Here is a 17,707-nt window from a genome sequence, read left to right as displayed (position 1 = left end):
CCTCTGTATCGGCCAACCCCCAAATCTCCAAAAATGGCTCCAATGCCTCACTCCAATACCTGTGCTCAACACCCCCTACCAGGACAACCTTCAACCCCACCCTCAGGCGTTTCCCACAAGATCATCACAGACACCCCCCTCCAGCATTCCAACCCCTCTGCCTCTACCCCAGCCTCCTGTCTCCATCACTCCCTGCCCTGGTCCCTACTTCCCCCACCCCCCACATACTCCTGCTTTCCCAGGCCCCTGACCCCACCTGCCCCCTGACCACCTCGCTCGCTCTCTTCTCTCTCCTGGTGTGCTCTTGCTTCCTTGCTCTCTCCTGCTCTCCCGGGAGCTGCCGTGGTTCCGTTCCTCCCAGAGAAAGGCCCACAGGGAACAGGAATGTGCAGAGAATGAAAAGGCAGCAGCTGCAGAGACAGCAGGCACGGAGGGGGCCCCAAGGGGGGGGATCCTGGGGACAACTGGAGCCTGAATGGGTGAGGCAGGAGAGGGCCCCAGGGAAAGTGGAGATTTTGGAGGAGACAAGGAAGGGACAGAGGGGTACAGAGACCATGGAGAGGGCATGGTGAGCCAGAACAGTAGGTGTGGGAGGATGTGGGTGGTGATGGCACAGGAGATGGATGGAGCAGTGTGGGAAGATGAGTGAATAGCTGGGGCCGGGAGTGGAAGCAATGGAAGGTGGAGAAGTGCACGGAGGGGTGGATGGTGCCGGGAGGTGGGGGTGGAGGGGCAGTGCAGGACAGCATGGTAATGTGGGACAGTGCAGGCCCCTGAGAAGCATTACTTACACGTGGATCGAGAGCGCCCGTCCTCTGTACAGACTGAATGCGCTGCCATACAGGTCACTGGCCACCGAAAGGCTATCCTCTGACCCCCAGCTTGCGCCCACCAGATTAGCTCGAGATGCCCGTACCAGCGGCTCCACCCCCAGGTGCCGTGGCCCGGCCCCGGCCGCCTGTGCTTGCCTTGGGCTGCCCGGGAGGCGGCGGGTGCCACCCCTGCTGCCCACTTCCTGCTCCAGGACCGTCTGCCCGCTGCCCCACCAGCTCACTTGCTCTTCGGAGGTGCCTGTCATGGAGGTCGGGGGAGTGTCCAGGGAGGTGCCCACCAGGGTGTCGGAGCCCCCTGGAGAAAGGAGCATGGTGAAGCACACACGCCTCTCGTGGGAGGCCCACCCGCCTGCTCTCTGAGCACCCCAGACAGCTCACCTGTGGGGGTGCTGAAGGTCCTGTCACCCCGAAGCTCCAGGCGCTGGGTCCCTTGCACATCGCTGATGTCATCCTCACCTGTCTCCAAGTCTGAAGAAACAGGGGCCTGTGTGGGCAGGGCCTTCTTCCCTCTCATTACAACTCTCCCCCATGTCACCTCCTACCGCCCCCACAGCAGGCTCCATCTTACCACTGTAGGATGTCTGGTACCTATCTTCTCCTCTCTTTTGTTCCCCATATTCCCCTGCCCATCCTGGGCTGCTCAGGGTAACCCCTCCCCTGCCAATTCCCTGGCTCCAACTCTGGGCCCCTGGGTACTCACCCTCGCTTCCTTGTAGTCCCCTCAACTACCTAATGAATTACCAGGGCCTTAGCCCCTACCCCTCCTCCCCTGCCAGCGGTAGCTTAAGTTCCCATGCAGTCCCCCAAATAACAAGGTCCTAGGTTCCAAGGCTCTAAATTCTGGGTTCCAGTACCCCAGGAATAAAGGGGAGTCACCTCAGAGTCGTATTGTCAGGGCACTCGACCAATCGCAGGACCAGCCTGTCCTCTACCCCAAGCCAGCCGGAACACATCAGGGTGCAGCTGAGGCAGGGTGAGGAGAGGCGGGTTGGGCAGGGAAGAGGGGGGAGTGGAGGGCTAGGGCAGGAGCCAGTTTCCTACCGTAACTTTGCTTTCTGCAGGAGCGGAAAACTTCGCTTCCATAGGAGCAGCAGAAGAGAGACATGGACAGACTGTTATCAGAGCGTTTGTGGGGTAGGGCATGGTGGGCAGGCAGCAGAGAGGGCACAAGGGTACCCAGTGCCCAGAGATGCCCTGTGGGACCAGGGCTGGGGAGGGAGACACCTGGGATGGGGAAAGCATCTCTAGTTCTTGACTGCCTGCAAGCTCCCAGTGTGCCCAGGGCTGGGAAGCCCACGTGCTTTGGCTGGTTATTCCTGTACCCTTGGCACTTTTACTGGTCACACACACACGCACGTACATACACACACATGCCTGCTTCTGCTCAGCCCAGCCACCCCCCATTAGGGGTCAGGCTCACCTGCTATTACAATATTTGTATTGTGTTTTGACCCCTCCTTGAAAACCACACCCTCATCTGTTCTGCATCATGATGTGACCGGAACCCTCTTCCCCATCCCTCTCTTCTGCTGAGTGGTCTTCAAAAATGCCCAGTTAGGCTAGAAGCAACATTTCTGGGCCATGTTTAACTTTCCCAGACTCTATCCGGTTCTGAGCCTCAGTTTCTCTATGAGTGCCACGACAAGCAGGAGCCGTGTACTGGTGGCCAACTATGGCAATGAGCGCATCCTCACTCTGTCCCGTGGGTGAAGAACAGTGAACCTATGGTGGAATGTGTATGACTCCTCCCCCCCCCCCCCCTTTGCTAGGTCCTCTCTCAGCAGCAGGGCACAGGGGCCTTCTTGGGTGGGTAGGTGAGTATGGATGCATGTATGTGTGTGTGGGGGGGGGGGGTCCCACATCTCATGAGCTGTCTTCGGGACTTGGGTGCCTCATGTAGGAGCATGGACCAAGAGAAGGAGTGGGATGGGGTAGAGCAGGAAGCCCACAGTCCACACACCATGGGTGAGGCGGCTAAAGGCCCGGCGGGAGTGGCCGGTTTTCTGAAAGAGAAAAGCCAGAATGAGTTGTTGAGGGGAAGGCTCGCTTCTGACATCCCTATACCTCCTGTCCAAACATTCCAGGGCCAGTGGGCAGGGGGGTGGGGGGAGGTGGGACAGAGACTCAAGGTGGCCAACTTCCCTCATAGAGAATGTCTCCACTCTTCCTTGCCTGTCAGCCCTCCCAGCGGGAGGTCAGCTTGGCTCTGGGGAGGAGCAGGGGAGGAAGGAGAGAGAGGACAGCAAGGCTGTGGGTCATAATTCATAGTCTCACAGCACTGGGGACCTGAGCGATACCCCCAGAGACAGAGGCTAGGAGATAGGATAGGGGGCTGGCTGAGGTGAAGAGATTGGGGGGGAGGGGGGCAGTGTTTGCTTGGATGACTGGGAGATGAGATAAAGGAAGAGATGGGGGGGTGGAGGTTGCTTGGTTGATTGGGAGATGGAGAGATAAGGACACAAATTCCTGCCGGGAGCAAGACAGATCCCAAGGATAGGTGTCAAGAGGGCAGGGAGGGTGATGGGGGCCAGAAGGCAAAGTACCCCAAAAGGCCGGGGCCTCAGGAATGCAGGAAGGAGGCCCGGGTATGCGAGGACAAGGCAGGGCTTGGGGAATCTATTGAGCTCAGCGCGGATCCCTGTGCCGGGCTTCCAGGAGCTCGGGAACATGGAAGGCTCCAGAGTGGGGGGCTGGGGGAAGCCGGGCAGGGCCCGGGCCCAGGTTGGCCAGAGGCTAGAAGAGAACAAGGTGGCCAAGAAGCTAGTGGGCGCTCCACGCCAAAGGCGGCGCGGAGATCTCCCCGGGTGGTCGCGGGGAATACAGTCGATGGGGAGGGGGGGAGGGGGGCTCCGCGCGGGGAGGGGCGGGGGGCTGTGCGCTCATACAGCAGATCCGGGAGTCCCCAGAGCGCCCGGCCCCGCGGCCTCAGCGGCCAGGGTGGGACAGGCGCGACTCCAGCGCCCCCTCCCCGGGCCCAGCCGCGGTGACCCGCCCTCCCTCCGGGTGCCCAGCCCTTCCTACCCCCTCCCGGCGCCGCCCGCCCCCGGAGCCCTCACCTGGAAACGCTTCTTCACCCACAGCTTCTTCATGGCGGGGGAGGGGGCCGGGCGGGCGGCCGGGCGAGGAGGGGACGGGCGGGGGCGAGGCGGAGTCGGAGTCGGAGGCGGGGCCGGGGGCGGCCGGGGAGCGGACTGGAGCCAGCGCGGGTGGCGGAAGCAGCCTTGGGGGCGCGGGAGCCCAGGCGCGGGGAAGGCGGCGGCCGCGCCCAGAGCCCGCCCCTCCCCCGCCAGCCCGCACCCCACCTGGCGCCCCTTTCCTGGCCTGCACCCCTGCGTCCCCTGGGACGGCTATCACCTGCGCTCCCGCACCCCCATCCCTCATCTGCCTCCCGGGCCCTGGACACATGGGGAAACTGAGGCACAGAAAGGGGTGCAGTGGCCCCCACGAGAGATCGAGCCACGCTCTCATTGGCAGCCCTACGCAATCTCCACGCCACCTCCTTCCGCTTCCCGCGGGACGGCTCCGGAAGGTCAGCGCATCTCGACTTGCTCACTCTACAAACATGCGCACACGGACCTGTGCCAGGCGGTACCCAACTCGCGGTGGCCGAGTATGCTGCAGGCCACAGCGCTGGGTGAGAGCGCCTAGGTCGTACACAGGACAAGACTCCTCGTGGCTGGGGGCTCTGTGCTGACATGGCCCCAGCTGTAAACACCCTCCCCCCCCCCCCGGCTTCTCAGGAAAGCCCAGAGAGGGCTCTTGAGTTTCTTGATGATAGGTACTCTATCCCTGCACACACACACACACACACACACACACACACACACACACGCAAGCTAAGGTGCCAAGAAGCTCTCCTAATTATTCACAAATAGGACCCATCTTCTCACTCACAGGTGAGCGTACTCACCAAACTTTCTTAGTTCTCCCATAGCATTATGCACACTTTTCCTACACAAAACTCTACTTTCCACCCAATTACTGTAACTTTCTTAACCATCTACTAAGTGCCAGGCACTTTATAAATACTACCTCATTCACGACAACCCTATGAGCTTGAAATCTTTACGAGCATTAACTGGCTTCATTTAACCTACAAGACTAAGGCTCAGAAAAGTCCTGTCACTTAGCCAAAGCCACACAGGTTGTGTGTCTCCATGTGTCCCCCAGATCCAAGTTTCCATCCCAGCATACACAAGTAGTGCCAGTCCTGGTTTCCGAGATGTGACTACAGAGTCATTATCATCAACACTTATTGTATGCTTAGTATGCACCTTAGCGTGTTAAGCACTTTCTATGAATAAATTCACTAAATCCTCACAACAAGGGGAAGACTTAGGCACAGAGAGGTTACTTGCCCAATGTCACACAGCCAACAATTGGTAGAATCGGGATTCTAATCCAGACACTGTGATGGAATTAGTGACCACTGTGCCATAAAGACTCACACACTGATTGGTCAGTAGGTTCCCTAACTTTATTTCTTGAAAGCATGGGTCCAAAATAAATACAGAGCCAACGGATGAGTTTTGTTCAGCCTGCACAGTACATATTTTAGGGGGGGCAAGCATGCTCAAGTTCAGCCGCTGACAACAGGACCTTGCTCATGATCAGTTTCCACTTGGCCCCTGAAGTTATTTGTGGCCCCTTTACTTTACAGTCATGTCTGGTACATTCTGGGTACATGCAAGTGCTTCAGTTCCCCAGATACCCAGAGGCAAATGTTCTACATGCAGATACATGCACAGGGACCTGTGCTGAGAGGGTACACATGTGTGTCTATATCATTTCCAGCCAGAGGACCCTGACCACCCACAGGCCCTTTCCCTGCCACCCCCAAACACACCCACTCACAGATGGGGGAGCTGAGTGAGGAGAGGGAGTAACCTGAGCCCCTGTTCTCCAGGAGAATCCGAGGGGCTGGCACATTCCATAGCAAAAATAACCAATGGGCAACGGGCGTGAGTGACGGGACAGCTGGGCTGAGCAGAGGCCTGTGGGATTCTGTGTTCCCGCTCCTGGGCCTGCTCTGTTCACCCCCACAAGGTTGACCTGGGGCATGCTTGCAGGGTAGATCCAATATTACCCCATTTTTCCTTCATGGCTGTACTGCTGTGGCCCCCTCTCATTTCCCAAACCCAGACTTCTAATTTCTGCACTGCCAGCATTTCCCCTACCAGAGAAAACCCCTGTCATCATGCCCTGCCTCACTCCCCTACTCTTTGCCTCCTCTCTTTCATGCCTAGATTCAGTTTCTCCTTTCCCTTCGTTCACTTACCCTGAGCTTGAAACCTTATGAGCTCTGTATTTCTAGCATATTGTATAATTTTTGCTTATTTGTTATGTTTATTGAATGTTGTGTCATCTCTAGGACAGTGGTTCTCAACCTTGGCTGCACATTAGAATCACCTGGGAATCTTTTTAAAATCCTGATTTCTGGACCTCATCCTCCGGAAATTCTGTTTCTTTGTTACTAATGTTGTGGCCCCACCCCATAACAAAGAAACAGAATTTCCGGAGGGTGAGGCCCAGAAATCAGGATTTTAAAAAGATTCCCAGGTGATTCTAATGTGCAGCCAAGGTTGAAAACTACTGCTCTGGGAGGACAGGAGTTTGGGGGCTTTACCCCCTCCCCACACTCATGTATCCTGAGAACAGTGACTGACACACAGTAGCCACCTGATAAACATGGGAATGGATGGCAAAGCTGGAGGTGGAGAGGACAAGAGGTGGTGGGGATGGGGATAGTAAATCTTCCTGCAGCAGCTCATTCATCCAGCCTCCCTCCCTTCTCTGTCCTGACCCAGACCTTTTGCAAAAAATGGCTGGAGAAGTTTCCATCTCACATTCCACTCAGGATCTGCTTGGGAGGACCTGCCTTGCTTCAGGCTGATTTCCGGGTCTCTCTGCTCTTCTCTTTCTTTCCTCCAGGAGCTCCTCCCTGGTCCCTCCTCCTCTCCTAATTAGGACCTGGCATGCATGGATGGAGACACTCCATACCTATCCCCAACTCCATAGTGGTTCCCTCCTGGCTTTTTATCCAGACATTCCAAATTCCAGGTGAAAAAGATGACAACTTCAGAATATACCTCCATGCAGGCTCTGGTGTATTATTCCCCACCTTTCCCTTGTCTAAACTGGCCCTTTCTCACCTGGCTGGTGTGGCTCAGTGGTTGAGCACCGACCTATGAACCAGAAGGTTATGTTTCGATTCTTGGTCAGGTCACATGCTCAGGTTGTGGGCTCGATCTGCAGTGGAGGGAGGCAACCAATCAATGATTCTCATCATTGATGTTTCTAGTTCTGTATCTCACTCCCTTCCTCTCTCTGAAATCAATTTTTTTAAAAAAAAAATATTTAAAAAATAAAATAAATAAACTGGCCCTTTCTCCCTGTCCCTAACCTCTCTTCAAATCCCCCACCTCCTGCATGGTTCACTACCATCTGTTGACCATTGGCCCTTCTGATTGACACTGGTTTCTTGGCTATGAAACTTCTAGCTAGACAGTGAGCATCATCAGATCCTCCTTACCCCCTGCCCTTTAGTGCAGACCGTCCCTTCCAGCCACATGCCCCAAGCTTTGAGGGTGGCACTTACTTTGGTCACTTGATTTGCACATGCAGATGGGAACCTGAGATTTCGAAGGAGAAGACTGCCTGCCTGTCTTGGAGACAGGCCAGGAGATGACTTTGGGATATTGACAGGAAATGTGGACCTAGACCCAGAGACCTGGCTTTCAGATCTGGCTCTGCCACCTTACTAGCCATGTGACCTTGGGTAAATTCCCTCTATAACCCCATTTTCTTATACATGTAATAACATAACAGTAACCTGGGCTAAGGAATTAAAAAATGAAATGAGATCAGGTGCTTTACACGTGTTAAGGATTCTATATTTCTACCATCTTCATTGTTCCTATTCTTTCCTCATTTCTAGGCCCTCAATCCCAACCTTCTGTTTCCCATCTTCAAACTTTCCATCCTTCAGTCCACTTGTCTTCTCAAGGGCCCAGCCTCCCCAAGCCATGCAATGTCCCTCCATTTTTGAGCTAATAGTTCAGGCTTTAGGAGTGCCAGGAACCTCAGCATCAACCCCATCTTGCTGAGCCAGACAACAGTTCCAGCCAGGAAACTGCCTCCTTCCCTCTGCATCCAGGTCCTGGCTGGGCTTCCTCGAGAGCCCTGAAATCCTCCCACTGTTGATCCTAACCAAGAACGTTTTCCATGAGAAAGTCTGAGCAGTGCTGAGCTAGTTGCCCAGCTGCCCCTGACCAGAACTTGCCATTGGGCAGGGACTGGTGGGAGTGAGGAGGCAATAGGAAGAGAAAGAAGCCAGACTCACCTAGTCAGCCCCCAGCATCACCAAAGCAAAGTCCCTACCCGCCCCAAATCATGTGGGAGGGGTGTAGTCGTTAAGTACGTGGTTCTTCTTCGCAGTGGAACAAACCAAGGCTTTCATCCCTGCTCTGCCACCTGCTATCTGTACAGCAGTACCTGCCACTTAATCCCTCTGTGCCTCAGTTTCCCCAGGGTCATGTGGGGCTTAAATGATATGTCAAAGGATATGACAGCATATTGCCTGCCACACAGTAGTGTAGTAGCTATTCATACTATTATAAGTTACTACTAAAAATTATTACCAATTAATATTAATTATAAAGCTGCTCTTGGGCTAAAGGTTTCACAGGTGGGAAAAGTTCTCAAATGTGACTTGCTGCAGCCCAACCCTCTTCCTGTTTAACATGACTGTCTAAAGGCCCCAAGTCCAGTGCCACTGCCCCCAGGGTCCTTTCCTCTCCCACATGCTGTTCCAACAGAACAGCCTGGAGACCATCCCCCTGGCCTCCATCTAGATATGCCAGCCAGGGCTCAGCCTGCTGGCCATGCCACCCAGATGACAGAGGAGCTGAGAAGACAACCCTGCCCCAAGGAAAGGGGCTCTAGTACCCTATCACTCTGCCTACTTTGGGGGACCAGGGCAGGCTAGGAGGCTCTCATCTTCAAGACCAGGCCTGAGCTACTCTCTACACAATGGACAGCTCCCCTCGCTTACTCTCTCCCTCCTCTAGAACTCCCGGAGCAGTAAACAGCTTCCAGAGAGAAAACCTGGGTTCTTAATTCAAGGCGGCCATAATTAGCTGTATGTCTTTGGGCAGATCTCCCTGCGCTCTGGACCACAGTGTCCCCACCTGTAAAAGGAGGCATCTGAAGCTTCAGTTCCTTGTGGTTCTTTCCAGCTCTAAACAAACTTTGTGACCACCAAGCTCCTCAGCACTTCCTTTCCCTGAGCTGCAGTCTCATCACTCTATCTATCATGCCCTTCGATTTATGTTCTGTTTCCCATCCCCTTAGGGGACCAGAGCTAAGATCCCCCAAGGAGTCCGATCCCTCCCCAGCTCAAAGCTCTTCCAGGATGAGCCCCATTCTCTAACTCCAGACTGGGATAGCCTGTACCTGGCCAAGTACAAGGCCAGTCAAGGAAGCCAGCCTTGGCCCTCTCTGCCTCATGCTTGGCCTCAGGAAACTCCAAGGAACTAGTCACTGAAGACTGTAGGAGGGTGGGCAGGGTGGAGCTAGGGAAAGAGAAGATGCTGACAGAGGGAGGGTGAGCCCCTGCTCCATCTCCTGCCATGGCTGCCCCTTAGCACCTTCTTTCCCTCCAGGTACAAAGGCCCTTCATATCCCTATGCCTCCTCCTCAGCCCCCAAGGATGTACCCCTACATGACACCAGCCAGCTGGAGTGAGAATTCCCTCTTGAAACTGCCCAGACACACTCAGTGACCTCCCCCAAGCTCGCTGCCATCTCCCCTAACTGCAGTCTATTTCCTCAGAATTCTGTTTCTTAAGGCTCAGTTAACCTAAGGCTCTGCCTTTGGCCTAGAGAAGGTAAAAAAGGAAGCCCCAACAAGGACCCAAGGAGAATGGGCCCTGGTCAGGCACACACACCCACAGGACCCTGAGCACCAAGCCCAGCCTCAGACACTCTCCTGCCTGGGACCATCCCTGGTCCCTTCACACAAGACTAGCACTCTACACAAGAGGGGCAGGGCCCGGGCACCCGCCTAAGCATTCCCTTTCCATGCTCTCCAAACCTCCGCTAGTGTGTCCAGGCCATGGGCTTTCTATACCAACTCCACAAACCTCTGTCCCTCATCTGCTGGTACCACCAAACCCCTCCACAGCCCACAACCCCCACACACATGCACACAAGCACATGCTGACATGTAGGTTCTCAGGCACACACCTCCATACATGCCTGGGAGCCCCCAGACCTATCTCCGGTTGCCCTGGACTCCATTTATTAATACTCATCCACCCACTGGTCTCTTCCAACCAGCCTGGTGCTGGGCATACCAACCTCCCCCAGCAACAGACTGCAAGGAGCTCTGACCCGTCCCCTGAACATCGCAGCTGGACCAGGGGTGCACACCCCTGTCAGGAGCGGATCAGGAGTCTCAGGTCTAAGTTACTGGAGCTGATGAAGATGATTTTCTGCAGGTGGCCTCTTGCTACGGGGAAACTATGAGGGTGTCCACTATGGAATCCCCAGCGAGGCCTGAGTGGGGCTCGGGCTTTGCTTACCCACTGCTGACCCATGACCTTTGACCTTCCTGTGGGGAGCTTCTCTACCTTGACACCCCTTTCCCTGCACTTTCCTCTCGGTGGGCACTTCTGGGTCAGCGCAGCTGAGACGCCAAAGCACCTGGGAAGAAGTCTGGATGAATGCACGTGGCCCTGGCAGTCCTCTACCGCTGAGCACCCACCCAGCCCCTCCCTCCCCATTACCTCCGACCTCCAGCACTGTGACCACGGCCTCGCAGCAGGCCTGGCCCCGCTCGTTCTGGGCCCTGCAGCTGTACTTGCCGGCATCCTGCGCCCCGCAGTTCCGCAGCCACAGGCAGCTGGGCTCGGGGGCTGGCGGGGGCAGGAGCTGCCCATCTCGGAACCAGCTGAGGCTGGGCTGCGGCGCTCCGCTCACCACCACCCGCAGCCGCACGTCGCAGCCCACAAACACTGCGGCGTCCTTCAGGGGCCTAAGGAAGACTGGCGCCCCGGCCACGAGCCCTCCGCCGGCCCCAGCCCCTCCGCCGCCGGCCCCCACCTTGGCCCTCTTCGGAGGCACTCCGGGGCTGGGGGGTGCCCTGGTGCCCGCCTCCTCGCCTCTCAGGCCCCGCGATTTCTGCATGGCCTCAGCGAGCTGGGCTGGGGGGTGCTGGAACCGACGGCCACGGGGGCGCCCGGGGGATGGTGCCTGGAAGATGAGTCCTGGGGGGCCGGCGCCCTGCCTTTCTGCTGCCCGCCCGCCTTCAGCCTGCGCTACCCAGAAGGTCACCAGGGCGGCCTGCTGGCAATTGCTCCTCGGGGGCTATTTTTAGGGCCCCCGGCTCCAGTTTCGAGGGAGCTGTGGAGGGAGGGGGCAGCAGAGGAGGGGACTTGGACTCCACTCCACTCCTTCCCTCCCTCCAGGTGCCCCCAGACCCTCACCAAGTTTAACCGAGTCCCAGCCTCCTCCCCCATGGTGTGTCTGCGCCCAAGCCCACTCCGAGGAGTCGGGTTACCCTTGGGCTCGATCCCATTTCCCTTCCTCCCTCCCCGCAGGCCCCAGATTCCCAGCTGGGAGAGGGACAGGAGGTCTTGGGTGAAGTGTCTGAGCGGCAGATGGGAAGGAAGGCCCGGCGAAGGGGAGCGACAGCCAGACAAGAGGGAGCAGAGGCCTCGGCAGCCTCCATGACCGTGTGGTAAACAGCAAGACCAGGAGCAGGGAGTAGGGTGGATTCTGGCTCCCAGCGGGTCCTGCCTGCGCTTGCTGGGTGACATCAAGCCTCTCTCAACCTCCAAGTCCTCATCTGTAAAAATGGGTAGTTGAACAGGTTTGCAATAGGCAGAGAGGAGAGGGAAGGAACAGCATGGCCGGAATCAGAACATGATGAAAGCAGATGATGTGTTCTAGGAATCAGAGGCGTTTGGAAGGACTGAACTGCCGTGGGGAGGGTGAGTGGAGGTGGGAAGTGGGGCCTGACCCAGGGAGCTTTGCTTGCTAAAGTCAGTCTCCTGATGACAGTTGGGTGCCACTGCCGGGTGCTAAGCAGCAGGATAACATGGTCAGAGCTATGCTGTAGAAGAATCTCTCTGGCAGCCACAGTGTGGAGGGTGGATTGGAGATGGGAGAGTTGGAGGCCAGTTAGAGCAGTGGTTCTCAAAATAGGCACCTGTGAAAAGTACAGAGAATCAAGCTCCACCCCCAGAGATGCGGGTTCAGTAGGCGGTGCTGGGAAGGTCCGTAGTCTGCACATTCAACTAGTGTCCCAGGTGACTGATGCATAAGGGTTGCACTTTGAGAAACAGCAAGATAGGACATAACCACTTTTATGTTTTATTTATTTATTTATTATTTTTAAATGCCCTCTGCCAAATTCTTTTTTAAATATTTTTTATTTCTTTTTAGAGAGAGAGGAAGGGAGGAGAGAGAGAGAGAGAGACCAATCGGCTGATTCCTACACATCCCATACCTGGGACCCAGCCCAAAATCCACATGCCTCTGACCAGGAATCAAACCTGCAACCGCTTGGTGCACCGGACAATGCCCATCAAACTAAGCCACACTGGCCAGGGCGGGACATAACTGCTTTTAAAAGTCCAACTGAGACTTTTGTGCTGGAACAGTTTTGTATCTTGACTATGGAGGTGGTCACATGGATCTACACATGATAAAGTTGCATAGAACTAAATGCATGCACATGTGTGCATGCACAAGCACACATACACACAAATCATATATATAAACCTGGCAAAATCTGAAGAAGCTGGGTGAACTATATCAATGGCGATTTCCTGGTTCTGATCATGTATTATAGTTATGCAAGATGTTACCATTGGGGGAAACCAGATGAAGGGCATACAGGTTATCTCTGTATTGTTTTTCTGTGTTGTAACCACATGTGAGTTTACAATGATCTCAAAATAAAAAATATTTTTTTAAAGTCCAGGTGAGAGGCCCAGGTCTGACCTTGAGCCCTGAGGAATAAGCCTGGGAAGGCAGAGGAGCCCTGAGTCATTTGCAGATGGAGAAAGGTCCTAATCTCCAAAATTTATAGGGAACTCATACTTGAAACTAAAGAGAAAATGAACAAATGGGACTACATCAAAATAAAAAGCTTCTGCACAGCAAAAGAAACCATCAACAGATGGAGAAAGGTACTCTCAATGTAGCCCCCTTACCCCACATCTTCATTCTGGGAGACCAAAGTCAAAGTGTGCTTGTGTGTGTGTTCATGGACAGGGGAAAGAAGAAACAATTTAAATAGTGAATTTTGTCCATAGAGATTAAAAACCTTGAGGAATGAAAATTTTGTTGTTTGCATACATTAAAGCTTATTCTTTGTACTGTGCAGTTCTCAGGTTTTAAAAAATGCAGAGAATCATGAATCCACTACCCCAGGACCTTACAAAACAGTCTGATCACCCTAAATATTTGCCTGAGCATCCCCTTTGTAGTCAAACATGCCCTCTGCACACAACCACTGATGATAAATTGAATTTTTAACTGTAAACTGAATTGTTAAAATGTAGAGGCAAGACATTGCAAGCAGTTGGAACATCAAGAACAAAGGACTAGAAACTGTTTTTAAAAACCAATAACCCAAAGCCACCTAGCACTGTGCCTCAATGATTTGTGTAGAATGCAGTAGATGGTCTGTAAATGTTGGCTGCTTGGTTGGTTGGTTTGTTGGTTGAATCATGAACTGTGTGATCTTGATATCTCTAAGCCCCAGTTTACTCATCTACAAAATGGGGGTGATCCAACTCAGGGTTTATTCATTCATTCAACAAATTCTTGAGTTCCTACTATGTGCCTGGCACAGTTCTAGGCACTAGGAGTATAGCAGTGAGCAAAGCAGACAAGTATTCCTGCCCCTGTGTTGCTTATTTCTTCTTTATAAAGAAACTAGAGGCCTGATGCACGAAATTCATACAAGAGTGAGCCTTCCTTCCCCCGGCTGCCAGCACCAGCTTCCCTACGGCACCTGGGACCCGGGCTTCCCTCGCGCCCCCGGTGTTGTCAGGTCTAATTAGCATAGTACGCTTTTATTATTGTAGATAATAAAGATTTTTAGAAGAAGATAAGTGCTGTGGAAAAATGGAACAGGGTATGGAGATAGGAATGTGGTAGGGTGGTTAGAGCTCGGTGATTGCTCATCAAGGCATTGGAGCAAGGCTGGGGAGGGATTTCATCAGTGTGGGGATCAATGCCTTTGAGGTCTGACTCTGAGTCCAGGATTCCTACTCCTGGCTGAGGAAGCAAATGGCACAGAGATCCAGGTAGGACTGCTCCAAGCAGAGGTGGCCTCCAAGAGGAGCCAGGAGACCAGTGGGGCTGAACAGAGACATGAGGTCAGACAGCCTAGCACCTTGTAGGCCATGGCACTTTTATTCCTAGTGAACCAGAAAGTTATCGCAGAGAATTTTGAGCCAAGGAATTACATGATTTGACTTAGGTTGTTGTGATGGCTTTAAATTATTATATTAAATATTAACATGAATATTAACTATTTATAAAGGGCCTGGCACAGAGCCTGGAACATGGCTTGTGTGTCTCCTGTTCGAATAGTCACAATATGGGCATGCATTGATGCACAAGCAGGGGTGTGTGGGCCTGGGTAGGGAAGGCACTGACCTGTTCCAGTCGCTGGCGCCCTCTCCTGGAGGAGCCTGCACTAGCTGTGACAGCAAGAAGCCATCATCCTGGCCAGGCCTGTCACCCAGGGCAGCTGTCTGCAAGGTGCTCATCTGTCCCCCAGAATGGGCCCCACAGTGCCCTGCGGCCTGGCACCGGGCTGGGTGTGTGCTGCCAGTCTTCCCTGACTAGCAATCACAAGCCTATGGTGTCATGGAAAGGGATCTGGGCTCCGGAGGCCAAGGAACCTGGGGCCTGGTCCTCCTCTGCTACAGATATGGGCAGTTCACCCCACCTCTCTGGGCAGTGGGGAGCTTCCTCTTACTCATAATGATATACCACATGCCCGGAACATGGTAAAGGCTCAGTAAATGTTGGTTGAATCAGTGAATGAAGTGGGGGCCATGGGCCTTTCTGATAAATATTTAATTTAGAGTAGCGGTTCTCAACCTGTGGGTGAGACCCCTTTGGGGGTCGAACGACCCTTTCACAGGGGTCATCTAAATACATCCTGCATATCAGATATTTACATTATGATTCATAACAGAGCAAAATTACAGTTATGAAGTAGCAACGAAAATAACTTTATGGTTGGGGGTCACCACAACATGAGGAACTGTATTAAAGGGTCACGGCATTAGGAAGGTTGAGAACCACTGATTTAGAGAAAAGCAAATAAAAGTACCCAGTGGGTATTCATTCAACAAGTACTTAAATATTTAATGAGCACCTTCTATGGACCAAGCACTCTTATGGGCACCAAGGATACAGTTAGTGAATAAAAACCTTGCCCTTGGGTAGCTGACATGTTAGGTGTTGAACCAAAGGTCACGGATGTATTTGCATATGTGTCCGGGGCAAGCTCGTGGTGAGAGGAGGACGAGAAAGCGGTGAATGGGTGTGATGCATCGTCTCAAGGGGCTGGGAGGGTAGCCAGAGTGGACAGACAGGGCCAGAGAGTGCCCACTGAGGCCTCAGTTCCTGGCTTAGGGATATATTTGCCTCCACAGTCCCTCCTACTCCTCCAGTTGGTCTGGAACTGGTCCCATGGCTCTAGTGGGAAGCTGTCAGTCTTCTGTGAGCCCTCTTATTTCTCAGTGTTCAGAGTCTTGAAGGAGGAGATGCCAAGTGCCCCCAGCATGAGACCCAGATCTTCTTTGGTTTATTTTTGTCCATTCTCTAGGAGCACCGCACCTGTCTCCCCAACCCCTAACTTCCTTGGGTCACTGTCCAGCTCCCAAGGAGGCAGACAAAGCCTAGGGCTCAGAACCAGAATTACTAGTCCCAGGAGGACTCTGCTCCGAGAATGCATCCCTACTGTGGGACAGGGTGGGTCTGGGTCTCTTCTCTGCTCTGCTCTGAGGACAAGTGTGTGGTCATCACAGGACACAGATGTGTGCTGAGAAGGATGTGTGCAGAGCTGTCCCAGCTGGAAGGGGTCACCATGGAGGCAGGGAGTTCTCTGACACAGAGACTTCCAAGCAGAGCTCGGTGATTGCTCATCAAGGCATTGGAGCAAGGCTGGGATTTCATCAGTGTGGGGATCATTGCCTTTGAGGTCTGACTCTGACTAGGATTCCTACTCTCCCTCCACCATGGTGACTAATCCACATCTAAGCTTTTCTTTGGAGAATGGGGCTGCCTCTCAGACCTTCCCTGACCTATGTGGCCCTTTGTGCTTTGATGGGTAGATGAATGCACATAACTCATTCAAGGGAAAGAAGGAAGCTAGAGGCTCCAGAAAGTACTCACAGATCCATACATCACCTCTTATCCACCGGGGCCCAGTCTCGCCCAGGTGTTTCTCTCACAGAGACTAGCTTAGATTTCAGGGTCCCCAGCAGACTCAAGGATAAGATCCCTCACCGATCCCTCCTCCTCTATTCCAGCGTGAAGACCCTAGAAATGCCATTTCTAATTTCACTTGGAGCTCTGCTACAGGTTGATGGGGGTAATTCTGGGGCCTGCAGGGTTCACCTCATTGGAGCACTGGGGGAAACAGTGACCATGAGTTGATAGTGGACAGTGGCCGAGGGTGGCGACCAGGTTGCAGCTCCAGATGTTCCTAGCGCAAAGGTGAAGAAACACCAAGAAGCCCTGTGTACTGGAAGGTTGCTGGTTCAATTCCAATCAGGGGACATACCCAGGTTGTGAGTTCCATCCCTGGTTGGGGAGAGTATGAAAGGGAGCCGATCAATGTTTCTCTCTCACGTTGATGTTAATCTCTCTCCCTCTCCCTTCCTTCTTCTTTCTAGCATGTCCTCCGGTGAAGATTGAAAAAAAAAAAAAAAAAAAAAAGCCTTAGGTGGTTTGGCTTAGTAGATAGAGCATCTGCCTGCGGACTGAAGGTTCCCGGGTTCGATTCCAGTCAAGGGCACATGCCTGGGGTTCAGGCTCAATCCCCAGGAGCGGGTGTGCAGGAGACAGCCGATCAATGATTCTCTCTCATCACTGATGTTTCTGTCTCTTTCTCCCTCTCCCTGCCTCTATGAAATCAATAAAAATACTTTTTAAAAAGGGGGGGAGGGGCCTTCATAGAGGGAGGGACTACACAGCCCAGAGGGGAAGGAGCAAGTTGTGAGGGAGGAGTGCATCCAAAGAAGGGAAAAAGACACCGGAAAGGCTTTTGGAAGTTTCTGGAAAAAAACACTTAGGAACATCAGATTAGGCAGTTTAAGACTAAAACTCCATTAGGTTTATTTCCCCTACAGACCATCTGAATTCATTGTTTGTGATCTCTACCCTCTTCCCATCTCTAAAGGCTAACTAATCTCTCCATCTGTGAGGAGTGTCAGGAAGGCTGAGACCCACATGGATCCATCAAGCTTCCTAAATCATTGATCCACCTGGAATTTATTTTTTGGAAGGAATGAAGAGTGACAGCCTTCATTCTGTCCCGTGTGGCTACCCAATTGCCCCTGCGCTACCCATCAGTGTAAATGTTTTATTCCACAATTTCCTAATGTTCTTTTCATATGACCTATGTTCCTCTCCCATCTTCCCAAATTCTCCCCAAATTTCCCTTCAGTGTTTTAATTGAGGTAGCACTGCATTAAAATGATAAGTTAATGGAGGATGAATGGACAGCTTTAGAGTATTGGGTCTTCTTCTCCAAGAACAAGATAAAGCTTTTCATTTTCCTTAACATGGTTGTTTTTCCTGAATTGGCTCTTGTGCATAAAGGTGCTTAGGCAGGTG

At 53.2% G+C, this 17,707-nt stretch overlaps 1 protein-coding gene across 14 annotated transcripts in view; it reads right to left on the bottom strand.

Annotated features, from left to right (window-relative positions):
* The window catches only part of SPEG (striated muscle enriched protein kinase), a 56,259-nt gene extending 45,098 nt beyond the window's left edge, over nucleotides 1-11,161 (bottom strand). For 3 of the 14 annotated variants that reach the window (XR_009453758.1, XM_059703253.1, XM_059703254.1), the window contains exons 1-3: nucleotides 10,621-11,159; nucleotides 1,212-1,301; nucleotides 792-1,128 (exon numbers count right to left, since the gene is read on the bottom strand). Coding sequence is in view for 13 of the 14 variants with exons in the window: in XM_059703253.1 (XP_059559236.1) it covers nucleotides 792-1,128; nucleotides 1,212-1,301; nucleotides 10,621-11,020 (827 nt within the window). In the remaining variant the exon portion in view is untranslated. Of the gene's footprint in view, nucleotides 1-791; nucleotides 1,129-1,211; nucleotides 1,302-1,709; nucleotides 1,853-1,874; nucleotides 1,910-2,793; nucleotides 2,837-3,889; nucleotides 4,512-10,620 lie in introns of those variants that run through there. The other 11 variants (XM_059703265.1, XM_059703266.1, XM_059703258.1 and 8 more) reach the window with 10 other exon arrangements.
* Nucleotides 11,162-17,707: the final 6,546 nt, after the last annotated feature.

The sequence above is a fragment of the Myotis daubentonii genome, chromosome 7 (assembly GCF_963259705.1).
Source record: "Myotis daubentonii chromosome 7, mMyoDau2.1, whole genome shotgun sequence".
Classification (NCBI taxonomy): domain Eukaryota; kingdom Metazoa; phylum Chordata; class Mammalia; order Chiroptera; family Vespertilionidae; genus Myotis; species Myotis daubentonii.
This window is presented reverse-complemented; position numbering and strand designations above follow the sequence as displayed.